The sequence below is a fragment of the Acanthochromis polyacanthus genome, chromosome 20 (genome assembly GCF_021347895.1).
Source record: "Acanthochromis polyacanthus isolate Apoly-LR-REF ecotype Palm Island chromosome 20, KAUST_Apoly_ChrSc, whole genome shotgun sequence".
Classification (NCBI taxonomy): Eukaryota; Metazoa; Chordata; class Actinopteri; family Pomacentridae; genus Acanthochromis; species Acanthochromis polyacanthus.
The window spans coordinates 22879122-22901655 of NC_067132.1; the positions used below are offsets into that span (position 1 = coordinate 22879122).

A 22534-nucleotide genomic window follows, 5' to 3' on the forward strand; every position below is an offset into this window, starting at 1 on the left:
TGCTCTGCGGGTCAAAATTGACTCGTTTTAAAGTTTGAAAATGTGGAAAAAAAATATTTTCATAGTGAAACTTCTGATGTCCACATTTTCAACATTTTTTGGTGGAAAAAAAATGTTAAACATGTTTCTTAAGAACATTCACAAAAAAGATTTTTTGTGAGTGTTCTTAAAGAAAATATTAAAAGTTTTACTGATGTGTAAGTAATTGAGATATTTTTAGGATTTTTTGGACGATTTTTACTCATTTTTTGAAAATATTTACAAGAATTTTCTTGCCAAATTTGGGGGATTTTAAAAAAAAACTTTCAAGGGAAAATTGAACTTTTCAGAAATTTGGGGAATTTTTTTGCTGAATATTTGGATTTTTTTCAGACAATGAAACAATATTTTTGGTGCCTATAAGTGAGGACAACAGGAGAGTTTAACATTGTGTTATTAGGTTCATACTTGAATTTTCTAATTTTTTCTGACATTGTTGCTGACTGGTGATGAGTTTCAGACTCGAGCTGCAAAACTTGCCTGTTCGGTGTCAGTAGCAGTGGCGGATCTTCCGTGGGGGACAGGGGGGCAGTGACCCCACCCCCACCCCGTGATCTGAGTGGCCACCTCGTGTGCCCCCTCAAAATTTTCGTTGGAAATTTACATTACTGATACTCCGATTTCCGACGTTCCTGAACGGAACTCCGTTGTCTGACTGCACCCGAATGCACCAATGACGTTAGTTTGATCTTTTGATTGTATTTTGTTTGGATTTGAAGAAACTTTGAAGAGGTTTACTAATGCCGGAGGAAAAGACGAGCAGCTTTGTACCTTTGTGGTAAGAAGACAATGGTCGTTTCTCAGTACTCGTGAAACGTCATCATGGAGACTGCATCGGACCAGATAAGTAAGCACAGATATGAATCAGTAGGTAGATAAGATATATACCGATGGCTGCAGCTCCCAGGGAACAGGAGGTTTTATTACAGGAAGTCAGACACAGTCACACAGAGACATTAGAGCTCACACTGAAACGGAGCTACAGCTCTGTGTCTTGGACAGGATTTATTTTCAAAGCTACATGTGTGACAACAACAATCCGTGCCAGAGCAGACCTCATTAGCACTTCCGCTAGGTCGGCCAACTTCCGGTCACGCCATGTAGCTACAATATGGATTAATTTTTCGTTTGGGCTTGACAAATATAATTGCAATGAAACAGCAGCAACATAAGAACCGACCAAATATACAAAGGAAGTGCTGCTATTTTAATATAAAAAAATGATCTATCTGAACATGGTGAAAGTGCAGCTAGAGTAAAGTTAGTGAAACTACGGATAAGCAACGTTTCCTTTTTCTTCCAGAAAAATTAAAGCCTCAAATTTGCTGTTTATTAAAAATCACTAAAAGCAACACTTCCACGAGTTTGTTTGAGTTTGTTAGTATTAATCGGTGGAGCAGCAGCATATTTTCCACAGACAGTTTTACTGTCCATTGTCTTGTTTTAATCACTTTTCAGTTCAGTAATTCAGTCCTTGGGCTGATTGGACCAACAGACACTGAAGGACTAATAAAATAATAAATGAATAAATGATTTTGCCTCTTATTCTGAGCTTTGACCGATCCAAGAGCATGAAATACATCATCGGCATCGGCAGCATAACCGATGGAGGGAAAACCACCCTCACCAACCGCCTGATCAAGAACCTGCCCAACTGCTGCGTGGTCCATCAGGATGACTTCTTCAAGCCCCGAGATCAGACTGAAGTTGGTGAAGATGGCTTTAAGGAGTACGATGTCATCACTGCTCTGGACATGAACACCATGAGCAGGATCTACGCATGGCTGGAGAACCCGGTGAAGTTTGAGAAGTCTCATGGCGTTAAGAACACCCTGGACACAGAGATCGTCCCGAAGTCCGACCACAAGGAGAAGGAGGAGACTCACGTCCTCATTGTGGAGGGCTTCCTGCTTCACACCTACAGGCCTTTGATGGACGTGCTTAACCAGCGTTACTTTATCTCCATCCCATAAGTAGAATCCAAAAAGAGGAGGTGCTCTAGGAATTAGACGGTGGCAAACCCCTCCGGCCTGTTCGATGGCCACGTCTGGACCATGGACCTGCAACACAAGAACATCTGCTCACTGGGAAAGATTCTTGAGAGCAGCTTTTTGTGATTTCTATGCAGAACACTATGATGATGCTGTGCACTATTAAATGATTTAATAATATGGAGTATTGCTGCTGTTTATTATTGTTTTCAGGTTTATTGTTAAATATATAGAGCAGTGATCATCAACTGGCGGGCCGAATACGGCCCGCCGAACCGTCCAATCCGGCCCGCGACTGGATTCCAAAATTGTGAGGATCAAAGAGAAAATATCATGTGGTCCACACTATTAAAGCAGTCAGTCCAGTCATTATTAAAGGATCTGTTTTCCACATCAACTTTTCGTTTCGTGGCCTTAGAGAGTGCCATTTTACCCGTGTTAAGAGGCCTTTTCCTGTCACTTCTGCGGTGCTTCTTTTTCAAGTGCTCTGTGAATAAAGTTGACTTGAGATGAGGCAAAATATCTCTATCACTCCTAGTGGTTGACTGTGGTACAGGTGATAGGAGCACTGACTCATAAAGGCTAAAAATGCCTTCAGTTTTGTAATGAAATGGAAAAAATATAAAAAATAAACATCAAATAATAATGTTATGCCAAAATTCGATTTTTATTTAATTTTTGTTTGAGGGTCCGGCCCCCAAAGTGACTGTCCGGTAAAATTCTGGCCCTCTGGCAAATATAGTTGGTGACCCCTGATATAGAGTGTGGCTTATTGTATTTGATTTAAGAATATGGAGTATTGCTAATGTTTAATATTGTTCTCAGGTTTGCTATTAAATGTATAGAATGCTACTTACAGTATTTTAAAATTTACATTACTGCACAGAACATTTTGGATTATTTCACCACAGATCAAGGGTACAGATTGTTGTTGGTCACTGTGTATTGGGTAGAACTCATTTTGATTTAGACTGATCAGCATACAGAACCCTGTGATGTTTATGGCTTACAGCTGAGAACTAGTTGCTAAAAGTACAGAACATTATTTCTTATTTTAGGTGTGATAATTGTCAGTAAACATCCTAAGAAGTGGAAATCCACAGGGTTGTATTTCGTGCTGTTCTTGCACAATATTTCTCACTTAATTGCCCTCAGGATATGGTTGTTAAGCTTAAGCAGATGCTGCAGCTAACAATGCTCTAATTCACATAAACAAGGAAACAAGTCCATCATAATTTGAATGTTAACAGTCCAAAATGAAAAGGTCACGTACAGCTTTCCTATTGGGTTAAAGAGACAAAAACAAACAAACATGAAAAATACTTTGTAAAAGCGAGAGGTCGGTAGCAGCTTTCATTTTTTCTTCCAACTTTTCGGTGGCCCCTCCACTAAAATTAATCTGGATCCACCTCTGGTCAGCGGTCTTCCTTCCCTCCTCCCAAATCCCAACAGAGACCATTTTTGTTTGTTGTTTTGAGTTTTATGACATTTTGTCTGTAAGAGATCTAACGAGGAGCCAAACCTCATCGCGGTTTGACAAAACATAAAAAAATGTCGGCAGACATACTGCAGATTTTTTAGCGTGAGAACAACTTTTTTTGGCAAACAAAAGGACGATGTTTGTTCAGACAGATTCCTATTGCATAAAAAAGTGAAATATTTCAGTTTTTGCTGTAATAACAGGGCAGTGTTGCCTATTTTGTACTTTGCCACCTTCAACAAATGTGCAACAAAAGCTCAGTTTGTGGCAGAGGGAAGCAGGTTGAGTAATTTCCTACAATTTGTTAAAAACTGGTTAATATTTCAGTGGTTATTGGACCTCAAACTAGAGCTGCAATGATGATTTGATCAGCTGTGAGCTATTAAATTTTTAATGGAGTCATTTTTTTTTTTAAAAAAGGAGGACAAATATTCTTACTTTTGCTTTTTAAATAGTAAATTGAACAGGTTTGGGTTGTAGATGAAGACAATCGAGCCGTACTCTTGGCCATTTTTCACTATTTTCTGACATTTTATCGGTAAAACAACTCATCAGTTATTTGGGAAAATAACTCCTGAATGAATAAAAATGTTAGCTGCAGCCCTACCCCCAAAAGCGAGGGGGTAAATCCAATTCCAGTTGAGCAAAAGGGGTTAATAATAAAGCAATTTATTTTGCCAAATAAGAATGCCTATACAGTATATACAGTACATACGACAGCCTGAATACTACCAGGGAAATGCTTGGCAAAACAAAAGTAGATCGACTCCCAGACTGCATGGAAAGTGAACAATCATAACTGTATTCTGTAACACGCAGTGATATAACGAGGGATTCCCGACCCCTCTGGGCAATTAAATATACACAATGCATTACCTATAGAAAACGACAATAATCTGTACACCGTTGTATGTAAAATACGATTGCACAACCCAACAAGTCCCACAACATGTCTATATTTGAATTCAAGCAAGGCCTTGCCGCTTAATCTGGATAAAATAACATAATGAACTCGGTATTTTGGCAACTCCACTACCACTCGAGACGTGTCATTCTTGCCGCTGAGGAGGAAGAGCTTCTCCCGTGTCGATTTTTCCCTTGTTTACCGGTAAACACATGAAAACTGTTAATACACCCGCTGATGTGATGATGATGCAGAACTATGAGAACCGTTGAAAAGGTCGGAAGACGTATTTACACAGATGGATGAACACTTGGAGGTGCATGGCTTTCTTTACAGTGTGCGTTTTAATGGTGTCGGTCGACGTGACGAAGACCTCAGTTCTGTCAGGAGAACCTCTGAAACCAAACCACTCTCAGGTCCTCCCTCCCCTCTCCAGCACCGAAACACCCGGCGGTCTCCTCTTCAGCAAAGTTCCACGTAGAGGTCGGCTTCACCTCCCCTCCCTCCCTGCTGCCGGGTCACTCCTGCTCCTCCTCCTCCTCCTGGAGCTCCTCGATGGCGTCCATCTGAGTCCTGGAGCAGACCTCGCTCATCGGGGCCGAGTCCTCGCCCTCCACCACCAGCTCGTTGGACATCTCGCTGTTTTTCTGTGGCAGAGCAGAGAGGAAGAAAAGAACATTCTGTGAGCTGGAACTGAAAAGATTAATGATGCTAATCTAAAAAGAAGACAGTCTGTGAGTAATCCAGTCCTCATGTCAACATACAACAAAACAGAGCATCCTGAACTTAAGAACCATAAGAACCAATTCTAATACTAACTTATTACAAATTAGAACAGAGAACACATTAGAAGAGGGGGGCTTTAGAGGAACATCACTTCATTTGGGGAGCTTTAAAGTAAAAAAAAAAAAAAAAACTCAAATATGCACACAGGTGGTTCCTCTAGTACAGGGGTGTCAAACATGCGGCCCGCGGGCCAAAATCGGCCCTCCAGAGGGTCCAATGTGGCCCTCAAGTTGACTTTGTAAAGAGTAAAAATTACAGAGAAGACATTAACTGCAAATTGTAAATTTCTAAAAGTATAAATTTAAAATAATTTGTAGACCTTGACAATTTGTTTTGATCATAAAGTAAAATACTAGATTGCTCGTGGTTCTTTTGCCATTTTGTGTCTCATTTTTGTGATACTTTGATGTTTTTTTTGTCTGACTTTTGTTGTTTGTCTCATGTTATTGTCATTTTGCTTCATGTTCAAGCTTAAGCTTTCCTCGCCTTCTTTTGCCTCTCCCAATGGGCAGAGATCAGGAACAGGAAGTGTAGATAAGGTGGGGGCGGGGCCTGTTAGAGCCTCTCTGGGACCATGTGGCCATCTCAGGTAAGTCTGTGGTGTAAGGTAGAGGCTGTGTCTTTGTCTTTTTTTGTTTCCTGTTTGTTTGTTTTTCTTGTTAGGTAGCATTAGCAATTGGTACGTGCATCCTAGATGAAGTCTGCTTGTATAGTCTCCGTCTGTGGTGAGCTTGGCTGAAGTAGTAATGTATTTTAGCAATTAGCAGTTAGCATTAACATGCAGCACTAGCAAATTTGGTGAGCTGGCTTGTACAGTTTCTTTGTCTGTGGTAAGTTTGCTTTGGACAGGGTAGTAGTCTTGCAGCTAGCATTAGCATTTAGAGGGGTTTAAATATAGTTTCTTTGTTACTTTTTAGCAGTTGGCACTAGGTATTCAGCATCTTGGACTAGCTAACTGGTATGTTAGCACTGGTCACTACCTGGTGCATCTCCTAAACGGGCCTGGGTCAGATGAACGTGGCAGTGCTGTTTGGATTGTGTAGGAGCAGTGTGAACTGGGACACCAGAGTTCACCGCCTCGCCTCCTGGAGGTGTTGTGGGACTAAATAGGTGACACACCGTTGAAGGGAGGTTTCCATCCAATGAGCCCCAGAGACGTGTTGGGAACCACTGCTCACTGGTGTGTATAGTGATGGTCAGGGATCCTAGATCCTTCATTGGGTACGCATCCTTTTTGTTTGAAGCACAAGTGTCTTTCGTTTAAACTAACTGCAACGTATCAATTTGTAAGGTGTAAAGATGTTGCTAGGCAGATTTTGTTCACTTTCAACAGGGGAAGGCTAGCTGTTTCCTTTTGTTTCCAGTGTTTTATGCTAAGCTAACAGTTTGATGGTTGCAGCTCAATAAAATAAGTTAAATTATGAAAAAAACACATATTTCCGAAACTGTTCAGTGAATCTTTAAAAAGTGGTGAAAAGTAGTTAAGAAGGTGCAGGTTGTACCCAAATACAAAACTGTCAAAAAATGAGTTATTTTGGGACAATGGAGGATCCATTTGAAGTTTCTTGAGCTTTGAAATCTTGTTCTTTATGAGAACCTCACAAAGGCCTGAATAGAATACGGCATAAAACAGTAATGACTAACATTCTGCATGAAAATGGTTCTGCTTGTCGCTTGAACAGTCTGTTGGAAGTAACAAGGCAGTTTTTGTGAAAATGACTTTCCTTTCAATGGACGCGTTTGTGAAATAAATGGAGAAAAAAACTGTTCTGACAATCAGAGACACAGAGTTACAGAACAGGAAGCACATTGTTCAAGCTGCTCTTTATGGTCTGTGTGATGCCATTTTTATCCTTTAAATGCGATTTTAAGCATTATAGATGGCCACGTATAGGGTTTTCACAGCCTAAATATAAACTAGCTGTAAAGAAAAAAGTCGATGTTCATTACTTTCCTTATTCGCACTAAACAGATGAATTATTTCTGATTCACAGCTATCAAAAAGGCTGGTTACTGAGCCACATACTAAGGTGTGTATTGTCATGTTTGCATGGACCCAGGTATTCTCACCTGTTGTCGATAAACATAGCAGGCTGCTATGGCAACCATTGTTGACTCCCCTATGAACCCGGCTAAGAGGGATCCAACCCCGAGTGTGGCCCCGTGAACCCTGAAACACAAAGGAGAGCGCTAAAGTAAAGCCTTTAAATTCATTGTTTTGTGTAGAGGTGAATCTGTCATGATTCTGTGTTAGAACAGGAAATCATTTGTGCCACAGCTCTGTACTACACTGCAGTAATCCTGAGTCACAGCGCTGACCTGTGTGGTCCTCAGTGCTCTCTGAAGTGTTGACTTACCCCATATAAGGCAGCACAACCAGACTGGTGATGAGGACAATGATGCGGAGAACCGAGCTGGGGGCCAACACAAAGGTCTTTTTCAGGGTCATGAGCCACCCAGTCAAATGAGCCCGAACAGTCACTGCAAACACACACAAAAAGAGGAAACATCACCCCACTGGTCAGAGCTGCAGTTAAAGCTACAGCAGGAAGGAAACAGAATCCAGCTGGACTCTGATGTCCAACAATAATCGCCCGTCTTACCTGGCAAAGGAAAAAAGGAGAAGATTCTGAGCGGGACCACGCACAGCTCAGCGAAAGCGTACTCCACCCCAATGACATCAACCAGGATCTTCTCGGACACATGAGGCGTCCAAAACACCACAAAGCAAAGCTGGAACGAACAAAAAAGCAAATTAATTTGGTTGCGTTCGCTGCATCACAATAGAATCGTCGGTCGCGCCTCATTGGATTTCATTACTTCATTAGCTCAAGGGTTTGGGGGCTGAATGCGAGCCTTTGAAGCTCACATAAAGCCAGCGAGGGGACAAACACATGACGGACAATGTTATTGTTTCTGGAAGCAGTTGGCGAGGCACGTGCAGCATCGCCATAGACTCTCAAAGCTAATGGCGTGCGATCAGAACGTCGGTGGGCGTCAACACGTGTTCAAAGTGTCTGATCTGAGCCTGAATTAAACATCACTTTGTTTGTTTTTGCATTGAGATCCAGAAAAGGAGTTTCCTGAAGGTGCTGCTGGATGTTTTAATGCTTGATGCATGTGACTCAATCTGTTGCTAAAAGCTGCAAGTGTTCGTCATACTCCAGTTTAAGGAGCACTTCTGCAGGATTCACTGACTCCTGAAGTGTTGCTGATTTAGTTTCAGCTGTGAGCAACACGCTGATGATTTGATCGTCAACGTTTCAGCCGCTGGATATCTGGCATTTTGCATTTAACCCTCCTGTTGTCCTCATTTACGGAGAGCAAAAAAATACTGTTTCCCTGTCTGAAAAAAAATCCAAAAAATTCAGCAAAAAAATTCCCCAAATTTCTGAAAATTTGCAAAACCTTCAGGAAGAAAATTCCAATAATTCCTTAAAAATTTGACCTTAAAAAAATCTCCCAAATTTGGCAAGAAAATTCTTGTAAATATTAAAAAGAAAAAAAGTAAAAATCTTCCAAAAATATCCTAAATATATCTAAAACGATTACATATATATCAGTAAAACTTCTAATATTTTCTGTCAGAACATTCACATAAAAATCAACCAAAATCAAAATTCGCCGGACTTTGGTTGATTTTTAGGTGAATGTTCTTAAAAAAAACATTACTAAAATTTCTTTTTTCCACCAAAAAATGTTGAAAATGTGGACATCAGAAGTTTCACTGTGAATTTTTTTCTCCACATTTTCAAACTTCAAAACGGTCAATTTTGACCCTCAGGACGACTCGAGGGTTAAATAAAGGGCAGCGCTGCAGCATCAGCCGTCACACTCAGCCCTCCTCATGTCATCATCTTGTCCACAGTTCTCTGTATCTTCCCTCATCACTGCATCATTTCTTGAGTCACATTTTATTTGTACTGCACTTTCCAGCCACACACAGAGCAATAAATCAGTTAGAAACGGAGGCCTCGATCAACACAGGGACTGAGCACACACTGAGGAATCGCTTTCAGAAATAAATCCCATAAATTTGCAATGAGGAAACACCAGAGGCAGGACAAGACGACAAGTCAGTGTAGCAAAACTAGACAATAATATTTTTAAATAAGTGTACAAAAGAGATAGAACGGGCTAAAACGTATGAGTAAATCGACACATAAAAATCTATTACAAGCCAGGTTTAACTGATAGGATCTTGCTTCCCTCAGGTCTTCAGGAAGGCTTAAGTAGCTATTAGTTCAGAGTCTGGAAGTAATTAAAAGCCTGCTACTCCTCATCCTTCAAATCTGGCTCTAATGCAAAACAGCAACGTAATCCTAACAGCTTCCAGTCATTCTAGTGGCTGAACCTCCTGTCAGCTGATGACTTCCCTCTGTCACACGTTTACATGGTAGCCCACATTTTAACCCGAACATGTTCTGAAAACACTCATAGTTCAGCATGAAATATCATTTCCACCCACTGGAAATCTCGCTATCGAACCAGAACATGACAATCTGACTGGCTGTTTATTGCATCCTACGTTCAGCATGTTTCCCAATTGATTTATTTTACCTTTATTTTACCAGCTAAGTCAGTTGAGAACTAGTTCTCATTTTTGATAACCACCTGATGAATTCTGTTTTGCTTTTTTTTTGGTGTTTTGTCAATTCTCTTCAAAATAAATTAATTTGAAAACACACAACTTTGGCTTCTCTCAAGTAGTCCCACAGCTTTTGAACACTCTGGTTCCACATCATGACTTGCAGCCCATCAGCACTGAACGAAAGATGCTGAAAAGTTCTGTCTTAATTAACAATGTGTAAAACATTTAACGAAGCCACTTCAATGAAGGTTTATGCTGCCTTATACAGTCAAGCCTGAAACTATTCATACCCCTAGCAAATTTGACTTAAAGTTACTTTTATTCAACTAGAAAGTTTTTTATTGATTGGAAATGACACAGGTGTTTCCCAAAAGATAAGATGATGTACAAGAGGCACCATTGTGGAAAAAATAATTTATCAGCTTTTGTTAACATTTAAAAATAACTTTAAGTCAAAATTTGCTAGGGGTATGAATAATTTCAGGCTTGTCTTCACCTGCAGTCTACATCCAATAGAAAAGTTTCCTTGATTAACAAACATTTAATGTCATATCAGAAATAAAAAAAAACACATTCCACAGCATCACAGACTCATCCTGGTAACTGTATTGTTTTAACAGCCACTCAAAAAGCCGTCTCAAGTTCAAAGCTGCAGGCTGCTCTCTCTATATATCTACAGTTTAAGAATGAAAAATGTTCACTCAAGTGTCAGATTTCCTTTCCCAAAAGAAAAAAACCCAAAACAAAACTCTCCCCGTCTGGCTCCAGACCAGTCATTCCACTGCAAGGTCACTGCTGTTGTTGATAGAAACACTGGCCTCAGCAACAACTCTTCTCCTTTTGCTGAACTTGTCGGCAGCCTTTAACACAATGAACCACCAAACTCTTGTCTGACCTCGGTGGTTAAAAAAAAACGGCGTGATGAGGAGAAAAAAGCCCTGGGGTCACTTCCTAAACACAGGGGGAAACCGTAAGGATCTAATACTCCTCACATTTTCCTTTACAGCAGCTCTATCCGTCATACCGATAAAGCTCAGTCTCACAGACGATGAATCCGGTCAGTCCGTCTGTTCTGTGCGACGTCAGCATTCGGCTCGGCTCAGCGACAAATCTAGACCTTGCGACTGATGACAGACTAACTTCCGCTGAGGACGCTTCATCCATCATGTCGCTTCTCACTATATAGCATCACAATTATGTCTCATCTGAGGCACATCCTCATCTGTCCACTTCACTTCTGTAGCACCTGCACGTTAGGAAACATTTCTACAAATATGCAGCCGTACAGCTGGTCTTAAAGAGCCACAAACAACCCGTCACTCCACTAGTTTTCCACTAACCAGCTGTTTCTACAGAGCGGCTTTTACTCTGGATGATGTGCAGATAAATGACCAGCAGAGCCCCTCCATCTTCTTATCTGTCCCCATTTATCATCAGAAAATGCAATTTTCTATGTTTCATCAAGATTGTGGCAGTTATGAGAGGTGGAACGCTTCATCTCAAAGGCCTCTCTTTGGTCGACTGGATTAATTTACTTTGGACAAAAGGCTCGGCCACAGAAATTAACTAAAAAAATAATAGAAAAAAAGAGGAAATGAGATTTGATAAGGCACAATACTAGACAGATATACACTATTTTCATCATCTCACTCTTGATGAATTGCCCCACAGCCTTAGAGGTAGTTTGTAACTTTAACCCTCCTGTTGTGCTCATTTACAGGCAACAAAAATATTGTTTCCCTGTCTGAAAAAAATCTAAGAATTCATCAAAAAAAATTCAATACATTTCTGAAAATTTACAAAACCTTCGGGAAGAAAATTCCAATAATTCCTTAAGTTTCCCTTAAAAGTTTTATTTTAAAAAAATCCCACAAATTTGTCAAGAAAATTCTTGTAAATATTTTCAAAAAATGAGTAAAAATCTTCCCAAAAAAATCCTAAAAATATCTAAAGCAATTACATATATTAGTAAAACTTCTAATATTTTCTTTGAGAACATTCACAAAAAAACTTGTGCGATCAGAACGTCGGTGGGCGTCAACACGTGTTCAAAGTGTCTGATCTGAGCCTGAATTAAACATCACTTTGTTTGTTTTTGCATTGAGATCCAGAAAAGGAGTTTCCTGAAGGTGCTGCTGGATGTTTTAATGCTTGATGCTCATCAAAGTCTTGCTGCATGTGACTCAATCTGTTGCTAAAAGCTGCAAGTGTTCGTCATACTCCAGTTTAAGGAGCACTTCTGCAGGATTCACTGACTCCTGAAGTGTTGCTGATTTAGTTTCAGCTGTGAGCAACATGCTGATGATTTACTCGTCAACGTTTCAGCCGCTGGATATCTGGCACTTTGCATTTAACCCTCCTGTTGTCCTCATTTACGGAGAGCAAAAAATACTGTTTCCCTGTCTGAAAAAAATCAAAAAATTCGGAAAAAAAATTCCCCAAATTCCTGAAAATTTGCAAAACCTTCAGGAAGAAAATTCCAATAATTCCTTCAAAGTTTTATTTTTTTTTAAAAATCCCCCAAATTTGGCAAGAAAATTCTAGTAAATATTTTCAAAAAATGAGTAAAAATCTTCCAAAAAAATCAAAACTATCCAAAGTGATTACATATATATCAGTAAAACTTCTCATTTTCTTTAAGAACATTCACATAAGTTTTATGTGAATGTTCTTAAAGACACATTTTTAACATTTCATTTTTTCCACCAAAAAATGTTCAAAGATTTCCCAAAAATGTTGAAAATGTGGACATCAGAAGTTTCACTGTGAAAATACATATTTTTTCCACACTTTCAAACGGGTTAATTTTGACCCACAGGACGACTCGAGGGTTAAGAACACATTACTTGTAGCTGATGATTTCATTCAGTATCACCTCACCAGCTATCATTACATTAGCAATAACTAATTTTTAGGGCTCAAGCTGAAGCCGCCGTCTCCCCTGACTCAGCCGTGGTTTCTCTAAACAAGGTGACGCATTCACACTCACTGCTGGATTGATTTGTTACAGATCGTGTCTCTGCTGAAATGCACTTCCTCCTCTGCTGTTTTTCTGACGCTGCCCTTCCCTGATGTGAACCCAGAACAAGTCCGAGCACGAGGGCTTGTTTTGTTTGCAGCCTGTACCTATCCGCCTGCACACACCCTCGTGTACATGTTTACAACTTTGGGATTCCACATCTGGTGTGCCATTCTCCTCCTCCTCCTCCTCCTAAAAGACCCAACCTTTGCCACAAACTTCCTGTTTTTCTTATCCGAGCAGTTGAGACAGCAAACTGGGGCAAAGGCAGCTGACAGAAGAATCGCTCGTTACATCAACGCTCACTGGAAGGCAGATGCGATGAGAAAGACTGGGTCACACTGTGTTCTTGCTGATCTACTGGCCTAATTATCCCAGAATTTAGCTGAAAAAAACACCAACATCCCTCAACAGCAGTGTACACAATGTGACTGCAGCACTTAGCAGAGTAATATACCTGTAAGGGGGCTTTTGGAATCTGCTAACAATATGTTTTATGTGAATGCCTGTTTTATTAAGCATGGGTGGGAGTGTCGGAAGGGATAAAATCCCTTCTGCCTCTTGACGAATTCCACCCTAATGCGTCTCCCTCTCTGCCTGCAACCTGAAACCAACACAGGAAAAGTACATTCAGTCCGCCCACAGCTAACCGTGAGCCCGCATCACTTGTGTACAGTAACGGCAATTATCCTAAACATGTAATCTTCTTTAAGAACTTTAAATATTTGTTCTGTCAGGTCCAGAGATGATTTAGTAGAAAACCTCTGACAGTGCTGCCTTCAGAGAGTTTTGCAAAAAACTGTGTCAAACCTGTTTCTGCATAACACCGGACCGGTTCAGTCAGTCTCAGGGATGAACTCTGGCCCACATACATTATGTTCTCATCTGCCATGGAGCAGGATTAGTGCAAAAAGGTAAACAAAGCACATGCCAGTTTTGTATTCGTGGAAACATGCTCTGTGTGCTGATGAGCTGCTTTTACACTTTGAATCTAATTTACATCGCCATGTTCAACAGCCCGAAAACAAGCCGGAATGCAATTACTGCCATGAAGAGACACGTTTCTGCAGTGAAAGTGGGTTTTTGTGTTGTAGAAACAAAAATAATTGCTTCGGATACGAGGTTAGGACATTACTGAACAGCTGTGGCAGAGATGGACACCTTAGACTGTAAACTAATACTGTGCAGGAGTGGGGCTGAACATTATGACACCGGAACTGCATGAACACTGTATCAGGTAACAATGGGAGGATACAGTGTCCCCAAACACTCACATACAGTAACACCTGGAACTACAAAAGAGGAACTTTTTTTCTTATTTTAGCAACCTTTTACTGAGTATGTTGAATTGGCCTCACGTCTTTAACCCTCCTGATGTCTTCATTTACGGGCACCAAAAAATATTGTTTCCTTTCCTGAAAGAAATCCAAAAATTCAGCAAAAAAATTCCCCAAATTTCTAAAAATTTGCAAAAACCTTCAGGAAGAAAATTCCAATAATTCCTGAAAAGTTTCCCTTAAAAGTTTTATTTTAAAAAATCCCACAAATTTGACAAGGAAATTCTTGCAAATATTTTCAAGAAATTAGTAAAAATCTGCCCAAAAATCCTAAAAATATCTAAAGTGATTGCATATATATCAGTAAAACTTCCAATATTTTCTTGAAGAACATTCACAAAAAAAAAAAATAAAAAAAAAATCCAGTGAAATTCGCTGGATTTTGGTTGATTTTTTTTTCTTCTGAATGTTCTTAAAGAAACATTTTTTTACCATTTCTTTTTTTCCTCCACTAAAAAAATATTCAAAAATTTCCCAAAAATGTTGAAAATATAGACATCAGAAGTGTCATTGTGAAAATATATTTTTTTCCCCACATTTTCAAACTATAAAACGAGTCAATTTGGCCCGCAGGACGACACGAGGGTTAAATTTCTTGTTTTGTCTGATGAACACAAGAAAGAAAAAGAGCTGCAGATCCTTTATAATTGAGAAGGTAGAAGCAAAACATTTTGACCAAACTGATTAGTAAATCTGATCATTTTCTGTTGCTTGTCTGATCATTTTAGCGACAAAGATGACCGTTTGACACCGGCCACATAAACAAGCCACAGTTTTGGAGCATAACTGCAAAATTCATGTAAAAACAAATAAAAAATAAAAGATTCATCCTCCTCTTACCGTGAGTGACAGCGCCAGACAGCAGAATGTAAACTTTTTAATATGCAACTTGGTGACGGGGCTGCCAGCATTCAGCTTGTTGCTCGGATTGTTCTGTCAATAAGAGAAGCTCGTTAGTGACGTGGACAAAAATCAACATGCTTTATTACTTCAGTAAACCCCGGCGGGGAACGTGTAGTTTACCTTGTCAAAGGCAGGGTACACTGCCCTCAGCTCAGTCAGCCAGCCGTAGGGCATGTGACCTACAGGGTATGTAGCTGTGAGAACAGCCACAGCCTGGAATGACAAAGACACGGCAGCCATAAGTCATCGGCACGCCACCACTTTAATGCTGCAAATACCACTCGCACCGCACACAGCTAAATTAATAACAAGTGCCTAACAATAGCCGACATGAAAGCAACACGCAACTCTCGCTTTCCCAGCGGTGTGCCTTTTTTCACAAGTTTATGATTGTAGAACAGCCTTGCGCTTGTTATTGTGTCCCCGACAACAATGGGCCATGTCAGGCTTTACGCAGCAACAGCGCAGCCATGTAGGAATGTTTTCACCCAGTGTAATCATGCCCTGAGTTTCACATGTACATGGTGAATCACCCAAACCACTGGCAGCCAGTGTTGTCAATGATTTCCAGTTCATTCTGGTAAACAGCGTTGTATTGTCTCTAGTAGTTAGGGTCTCTGTAAGCCAGAAAGCTCCAGAGGGAGTCTGTTAGCATCTGGCGTTTCATCTGCAATAACTTGAGGGGAAAATTAGTCCACTGGCTCCACATAGCTGTAAACTCTCTGTTAATGGTCCTGTATGTCTCAAATACTGCTCATATTACTATTAGGTGATTTGTGGCAGCTTTACTAATAAAAGCCAGATTACATGGGAAAATAAAACCTCGCTCTTTCTCAATGAAACTTGGAAGTTAGCTACTGCAAGAAGTGACTGAGTGGTGGAATTCAGTTTCCTCATACACCCACCTCTGTGGCGTCGCTCGTCCCCTTGAGGTCGCGAGAAACAAAGAGGTTGACGATGGGTCGACTGATGCGCTGAGTGGCCAGGATGAGGGCCAGGGGCCACCAGAAACTCAGCATCTTTTTGATGGTGGCATCACCCTGCAGGCACCAAAGCACACCCGATAAATCCCTCTTGCTCCAGAAGAATGCACTTATTTTATTATGACAAAATTCAGCTAACATTGTCCCTTTGGATCACTTCAACTAGACCAGCGGTGTCAAACCCATTTTAGTTCAGGGGCCACATTAGTAAGATGACAATATAATAACCTAGAAATAACCACAACTCCAAATTTAGTTCGTTTAGTGCAAAAAAGTACATTCTGAAAATGTTCACATTTAAAGAATTTTGTTTTTACAAAACATTATGAACAACCTGAAATGTATTAAGAAAAATAAATTCCATTTCATCTGGAACTGAAAAATACAGTCCTGTAATTTATAATCAAAACGACGAGTCGGACAAAAATAAAACAGACAAAATATTACAAAAATGAGACAAACCACATAAAACAAAAAGAGACAAAAATGGACACACACGACAAAAAATGACAAAAAAAAGAAACAAAATGACAAAAAACACAAGCCAGACAAAAAGGAAACACAAAATGACAAAAACGAGAAACAAAACATGAGACAAACGACAAAAGTCACACAAAAAGACAAAAACAGGAGAAAATATTACAAAAATGAGACAAATGACACAAAACAAAAGAGACCAAAAATTAGACAGAAAGTTATTAGACAGAAAAATTACAAAGCAACAAAAAATTGACAGAAATGACACAAAAAAATGACAAAACAACCAAAAATACAAGTGAGACAAAAACGAGAACATAACAAAAATGAGAAACAAAGCGACAAAAACTTGGGGACAAATGACAAAAGTGAGACAAAAAAGACAAAAAAAACAAAGACAAGACAAAATATTACAAAAATTAGACTAAATGTCAAAAATTAGACAAAAAAATTAAAAATGAGACAAATGGCACAAAAAACAAAAAAGAGACCAAAAACTAGACAAAAAAATTACAAAGCGACAAAAAAATGGACAGAAATGAGACAAAAAAATGACAAAACAACCAAAAAATATACAAAAAAATACCAGTGAGACAAAAAGGAAACAGAAAACGACAAAAATAAGAAAAAAGCGACAAAAACTTGGGACAGACGACAAACATCAGACAAAAAACAACAAAGACAAGACAAAATGTTACAAAAACGAGTCACAAAATTACAAAACAATCAGCAATCTAGTATTTTACTTTATGATCAAAACAGCTTGTCATTATTACAAATTTACAATCTGCAGTTAATGTCTTCTCTGGAATTTTTACACTTTACAAAGTCGTCCTGCCGGCTGGATTGGACCTTCTGGAGGACCGGTTTTGGCCCTCGGGCCCTATGTTTGACACCCCTGAACTAGACAAAAATCCTCATTTCATTCCATCTAATTTTCTTTCCTGTGACAAGTTCAACAAGAAAAAGGCCAGCACGTACCCCCACATCGAGCCCACTGGAGTCTGGGATGTTGTCGTGAATGTTACAGTAGTAACCTAAACCCACGATGCTGAAACGGACCAAGGCACCCATATACAGGGAAAGGATTGGGATGAGTAAAGGCTCCACACACTCCAGGTTGCTGTGGAGCAGAATGGCCACGAACACGATCTGCAGGAATAAGAGACGGCAAAACTGGCTTCAGAACGAATTCAACTCTTCTGTATCGAACCAGAGTCCAGTGAACGGATCTCATTACCTGGGCCACAACATCGGAGATGGAGGCTGAGCCTACTATGACGCTGAACTTGTGCTTGAGCAGTATCCCTGCATGAATCCATGCCTACAAAGCAGAACAATGGACAGAGAGGTTAGTCCAAGACACAAAGCGCTCAGAGCACAAACGCTAAAAACAAAAGCCCCATTTTCTCAACCACAGCTGGCTGACAGCCTCTATAATGGAAGTGTCACTTGAAAACAGCACGAACAGAGGATTAAAAACCGTCTATTTCTCGGTCAGGTGTTCCAATCCAAGCCTGCATGATAAATTATCTGATAGAATAATCCTGTATACTCACCATTGCATCCAGCAAAGGGAATGCAGCCAGGTATAGGAATGCCCTTCTTGTCTTGTGTCCCACAGAATCATCCACATGGTGGAGCTTATTAATAATGTAGTATCCTAAATCTGTGTAAGCTATAGAAAGAAAAGAAGGGAAAAAAACGCCGGTGAGCTGAGGTGAAGGCGGTGATCTGTTTTTGAAAGAAGGTGCTGCAGCAGTGAAACTTTTGGTTCACCACAAACACCAAAACATTTCTACAGGACGCGGTTTAAGCACAGCGTGTCATCATGTGCTCACAAACAACCCGTAAACACACACCTATCAAGATATGCAGGACGAATGCGATGACCCCGGCCGCCACCATGCACAGCACAGCCTTCCTCCGGTCCCGCTTGCTGTTGACAAACACCAGGCCCACATTCTTGAAGTCGCTCATGGGTCCGGTGAAGAACTTCATCAGGGAGTAGGCCAGGCCATAGCTGGCCAGCATTTCCACGGCATCCTCCTTGACTGTGGCTATGCCCCGGTTGAGGGCCTGGAAGAGATGTGACAGAGGGCGTGAGAACAGAGGGAGAGGTGAGACAGCACAGGAGAGGGAAAGAGAAGTTCAGCTTGACCCACATGACCATGATTTAGTCCAAGTTTATCTCTGAGCGGACTGAAAATACTCCTCCAGCACAGCCCTCAACTGTCCTCAGCTGAAACGAACACCTGACAGCGATTAACCAATTCACTGTCGGTCTGAGTAATTTGAGGGAAAAAATGTGTATAGTGTCTGGTTTGTGTATTCCTCTATGACATTTAACTGATTATCTGTGGATTGTGTGCAAAATATTTGGACATTTTAAAGCATAAACAGCTATTTGAGGGGGAAAAATGTTCAGTTACAGCCCTACCTGCATGTGTTTTTACAGACACAATAAAAGAATCGGACCTTTGTCTGGTGTAAAATGCTAAGTAAGGAGAAACCAACAGTCCTTTCTCCCTAAATACACTTTTACCTTCAGAAATGACTACTACAGCTGCCCCTTTCCTTTGCAGGACGCATGGTGTGCTATTTATACCAGCTAACAGAGCCATTACATAAGCTTAATCCTGACATCTCCGAGCCTCAATGTGTTTTTTTTTACTCGCACTATCTGCCCAGAGTCCCCTGAGTACTGAGCAGCCACCAGACCACTCATCTGGCTCAAAAAGAAAAAAGAAAAAAAAACAGGAAATGTCCAAACAGGAAAATATGATAACTGGAGCCAAACACTCAGAAAATGCTGTGAATTCTGAGTTTTACTGTGTGTTACAGATGATTTAGATTCACTGACAGGTGCTGCTAACAGTCTGTGCAGTTCACGACAGCAGTGACGACGTTAGTGTTTGGTAAAAACAGAATAAACAGGGCCTTCATCTGAGAGAGACTCCATACGCCTCCTCTGCTCCTAAATAATGTATATGAAGCCTAATGGATGTCTTCACATACCGGCTAAGCTAGCTCCGGCTACGACCCGAAATTTGACCGAACCGGGCCGAGAGGCTCCGTGTCAGCCCGGTGAAAGTGTGTCGGTGCTTTCCGGAGCCATTAAAAACTGATGCTCGTCACTGACGCACCGAACACTTTTACACCCAGAGGCGGAAAATGAGAAATAAAAGCCGCTAAAAACCAAAATTCAGCTGTTAGCTAAAGCTGCTAGCTAGAGCCGAGCCGAGCCGTGTTGATACCGACCTGAACGTGAAAAACAGCAACAAAAGCGGAGCCGTTACCTGTTCCCCGAGGTCGATGGCAACATTGGTGATCGCCAAAGGCACCAGAAAGCGGATGAGAGGCCAGTAAGGGCTGAGAGATGGAAACTCCACCATAGTACAAGCCGGGATGACAGAGCGAGGGGCATCTGCCTCGGTCTTGATTGATTGAAGGGAAAATCAAAGCTAGAAGTCGGTCACGGCACCTGCGTTTCTAGCGAGATCAGGCGGATTAAAAGTGAACCGGGGCGCTCCGGTGGCGGCGCTTCTCCTCCTCCGTCTCCTTCTCCTTCTTCTTCACAACGCCTCGGTGCTGCTGAGAGGATTCGAAGGTCAGCGGAAATTTCAGACTGGCGGCGCATCTTCCCCGCAAATCATCGTGGAGGGGGAGGGAGGGGGGACGCAAGGTGACATCAAACGGCGCCGAATCCGCGGTGGGAGGCGTCCCGGGTTAAGGTCGGCCGAGGCTCGGGTGAGGCTGCTGGTTATAATCCGGGGGGCTGGCGGCGGGCTGGGATCGGTGTCTCCGCTGCGGACTCACTGCGCCTCTGAGCTGCGCAATCCGGCTGCCGTCGACCCCCCCAGAGGCTCGAGCCCGCCGCACGTGGGCCTGGCACCCCGGCCGTGACGTCAGCGGCAGGTCAGAACCACCTGGGCTTCATTTAGGGCCGCACGCGACCCGCAGCGGAGTGTGTTGACATGCGAGCAAAACACACACACACACACACACACACTACATTAAAGTGGACTCTGGGTTTGATGTAATTTAATCACATGATTCATTTTTACATAACAGCGTCACACTGCGGAGTAGTTTGATCTCATAAATGTTCTTATGTCACTCACCCCTGCTCTGATTACTGCCATCACATTCATAATAAACACATAAACCCTGATTTAGTGTAATAGTATGTAGTTCAATACTGACACCTGGTGGACGAACAGCTCATGTTTCTTTTAACACAAATTCACTACATTTTCATTAATTATAAATTTTCTAATTTGTTCTGAAGAAAAAAGCAGATCCCATTTAAAAAGAATATTTTTCTATAATTTTTATTTAAAAAACACTTATTCACACTTATTTTTTTAATTAATATAGTAAAATATATATTTTTAATTTTATATATATATATATATATATATATATATATATATATATATATATATATATTTAAAGCCATTTTAATTTAATTTAGAAAATTTGAAAAGTAACATAGGTATAGGTAAATATTAATAAATACTGCATAAATTGTTAAATATATCCATGCAATTATTCCAATTTTTTTAAGTCATGAAAAATATTTTAACCATATAGATAAAGATTTTACTTATTTTCTGGGTTTACATTTTTATTGTAATATTTATTGCTTTTATTCATTATCATTATTATTATTATTATTATTATTATTACTACTACTACTACTATTATTGTTTTCTGTGTTGTTGCATAGTGTCAAATCTGAAAATACAATTTGTGGCCGAAAAAGAAGAAAAAATGGCTGAAAAAGATGTTAATGATTAAAATGTTGCATGACAATTTTTTTTTAAATTGATTACTGGACAGCCTGGTGTTGGCTTTTTCTTTTTGCATTCTGTTAAAAACAAAATTTACTTAAAAAATTGTTTTCTCAAAAAAGAATTACCCAGCTGACATTGTGCAATATTGGTACATTTTATATTTCCCCAAACAGGCACAAAAGTACAGAAACATTTGTATTCCCTTGAAAAATAATCCATTTATGTGCTATTTTACCTCTCTAAATATAAAATAATAGATGTAGGCTATTAGATACAGCAAGTTTACAAAGAGCTAAAAGAGCACATTTGCCAATAATTGATTATTATTTCCTATTAATTCAGCCTCTAATTGATTGGAAATCAACAACATAGAGACACTGGTGCTGTATGGCTTCATCAAAGGTGATCTCACTGCTTAAAAACATGCTGCTGTGTGCTGTGCAGCCTTTGCTTGAGCATGAAAGTTTATTTTTGAGCTTGGAAAACAAACACCGTGAGAGTCTGTTTGTTTGTATCTGTTTCGTTTTTAGTGAAATTCCTGAATTCCTTTGCTTACTTCAACCAATAATGTGAGGAGTTGGTAGAGCACCATCCTGTCAAAACACAGTTGTTTGTGTCTCTGCCTGCTGCCTGAGGGCATCTCTGCGGTGGTTTTAACAGTTGACACAGTATTTTATGAGCAGTCATGGCTTTCCTTTGCAGCCGTAACTAAAGTCAGATGTTTAGGGGCTCGTACCTGCGAGTGCACTTTGAGTTAAATCCTACAGCTACAATATAACCCCTTTATAATGTCAGGATAGTTTTATTACTGACGCCGCTAACTGCAGGGCTTTCCAGGACAATAAAGGGCTTTTGTGGGGTTCCTCTGCTGAAAGTAAACAATAAGTTTAGTGCAGCCTGTTTGTGCACTGGTACTGATTAAGTGGGTGGGATTCATGATAACAAAGCACAGAGTTGTGACCAGCAAACGTTGCAACAGTCAGAGCCTCCTTTGAGTAAATGTGCTTCCAGATGAGAGTTTTAGCACAGAGGTGTTGTCTCTAAACCTGGTACCAACACCATCCTTTTGTTCTTCATTTTCCTCACAATGTTCCCACATTATTAAACCTCCTGCAACATTTATTTCATTGCATTCCACAGTAGAAATGGCTTTACATTATCAGAAGATTAAATTAGAGGACATCTCACTGTCACGCTCATCCATGAGGCCGTTTGCTTTTAACAT

The 22534-nt window shown here is 40.4% G+C and overlaps 2 protein-coding genes across 2 annotated transcripts; one reads left to right on the forward strand and one right to left on the reverse strand.

Moving 5' to 3' along the window:
* Nucleotides 1–323: 323 nt before the first annotated feature.
* On the forward strand, nucleotides 324–2493 carry LOC127531383 (nicotinamide riboside kinase 2-like). Its single transcript, XM_051940576.1, has one exon. The coding sequence runs from the start codon at nucleotides 1569–1571 to the stop codon at nucleotides 2010–2012; it is 444 nt and encodes a 147-aa protein (XP_051796536.1). The 5' UTR covers nucleotides 324–1568; the 3' UTR covers nucleotides 2013–2493.
* A 1670-nt stretch (nucleotides 2494–4163) lies between these two features.
* On the reverse strand, nucleotides 4164–20416 carry ankha (ANKH inorganic pyrophosphate transport regulator a). The gene is made up of 12 exons (XM_022196270.2): nucleotides 19810–20416; nucleotides 18373–18589; nucleotides 18070–18188; nucleotides 17751–17834; nucleotides 17492–17662; nucleotides 15956–16090; nucleotides 15171–15263; nucleotides 14988–15080; nucleotides 7804–7933; nucleotides 7558–7681; nucleotides 7271–7370; nucleotides 4164–5061 (listed from the first exon to the last, which is right to left on the reverse strand). The coding sequence occupies exons 1-12, from the start codon at nucleotides 19903–19905 to the stop codon at nucleotides 4933–4935; spliced, it is 1491 nt and encodes a 496-aa protein (XP_022051962.1). The 5' UTR covers nucleotides 19906–20416; the 3' UTR covers nucleotides 4164–4932.
* Between the last annotated feature and the right edge of the window lie 2118 nt (nucleotides 20417–22534).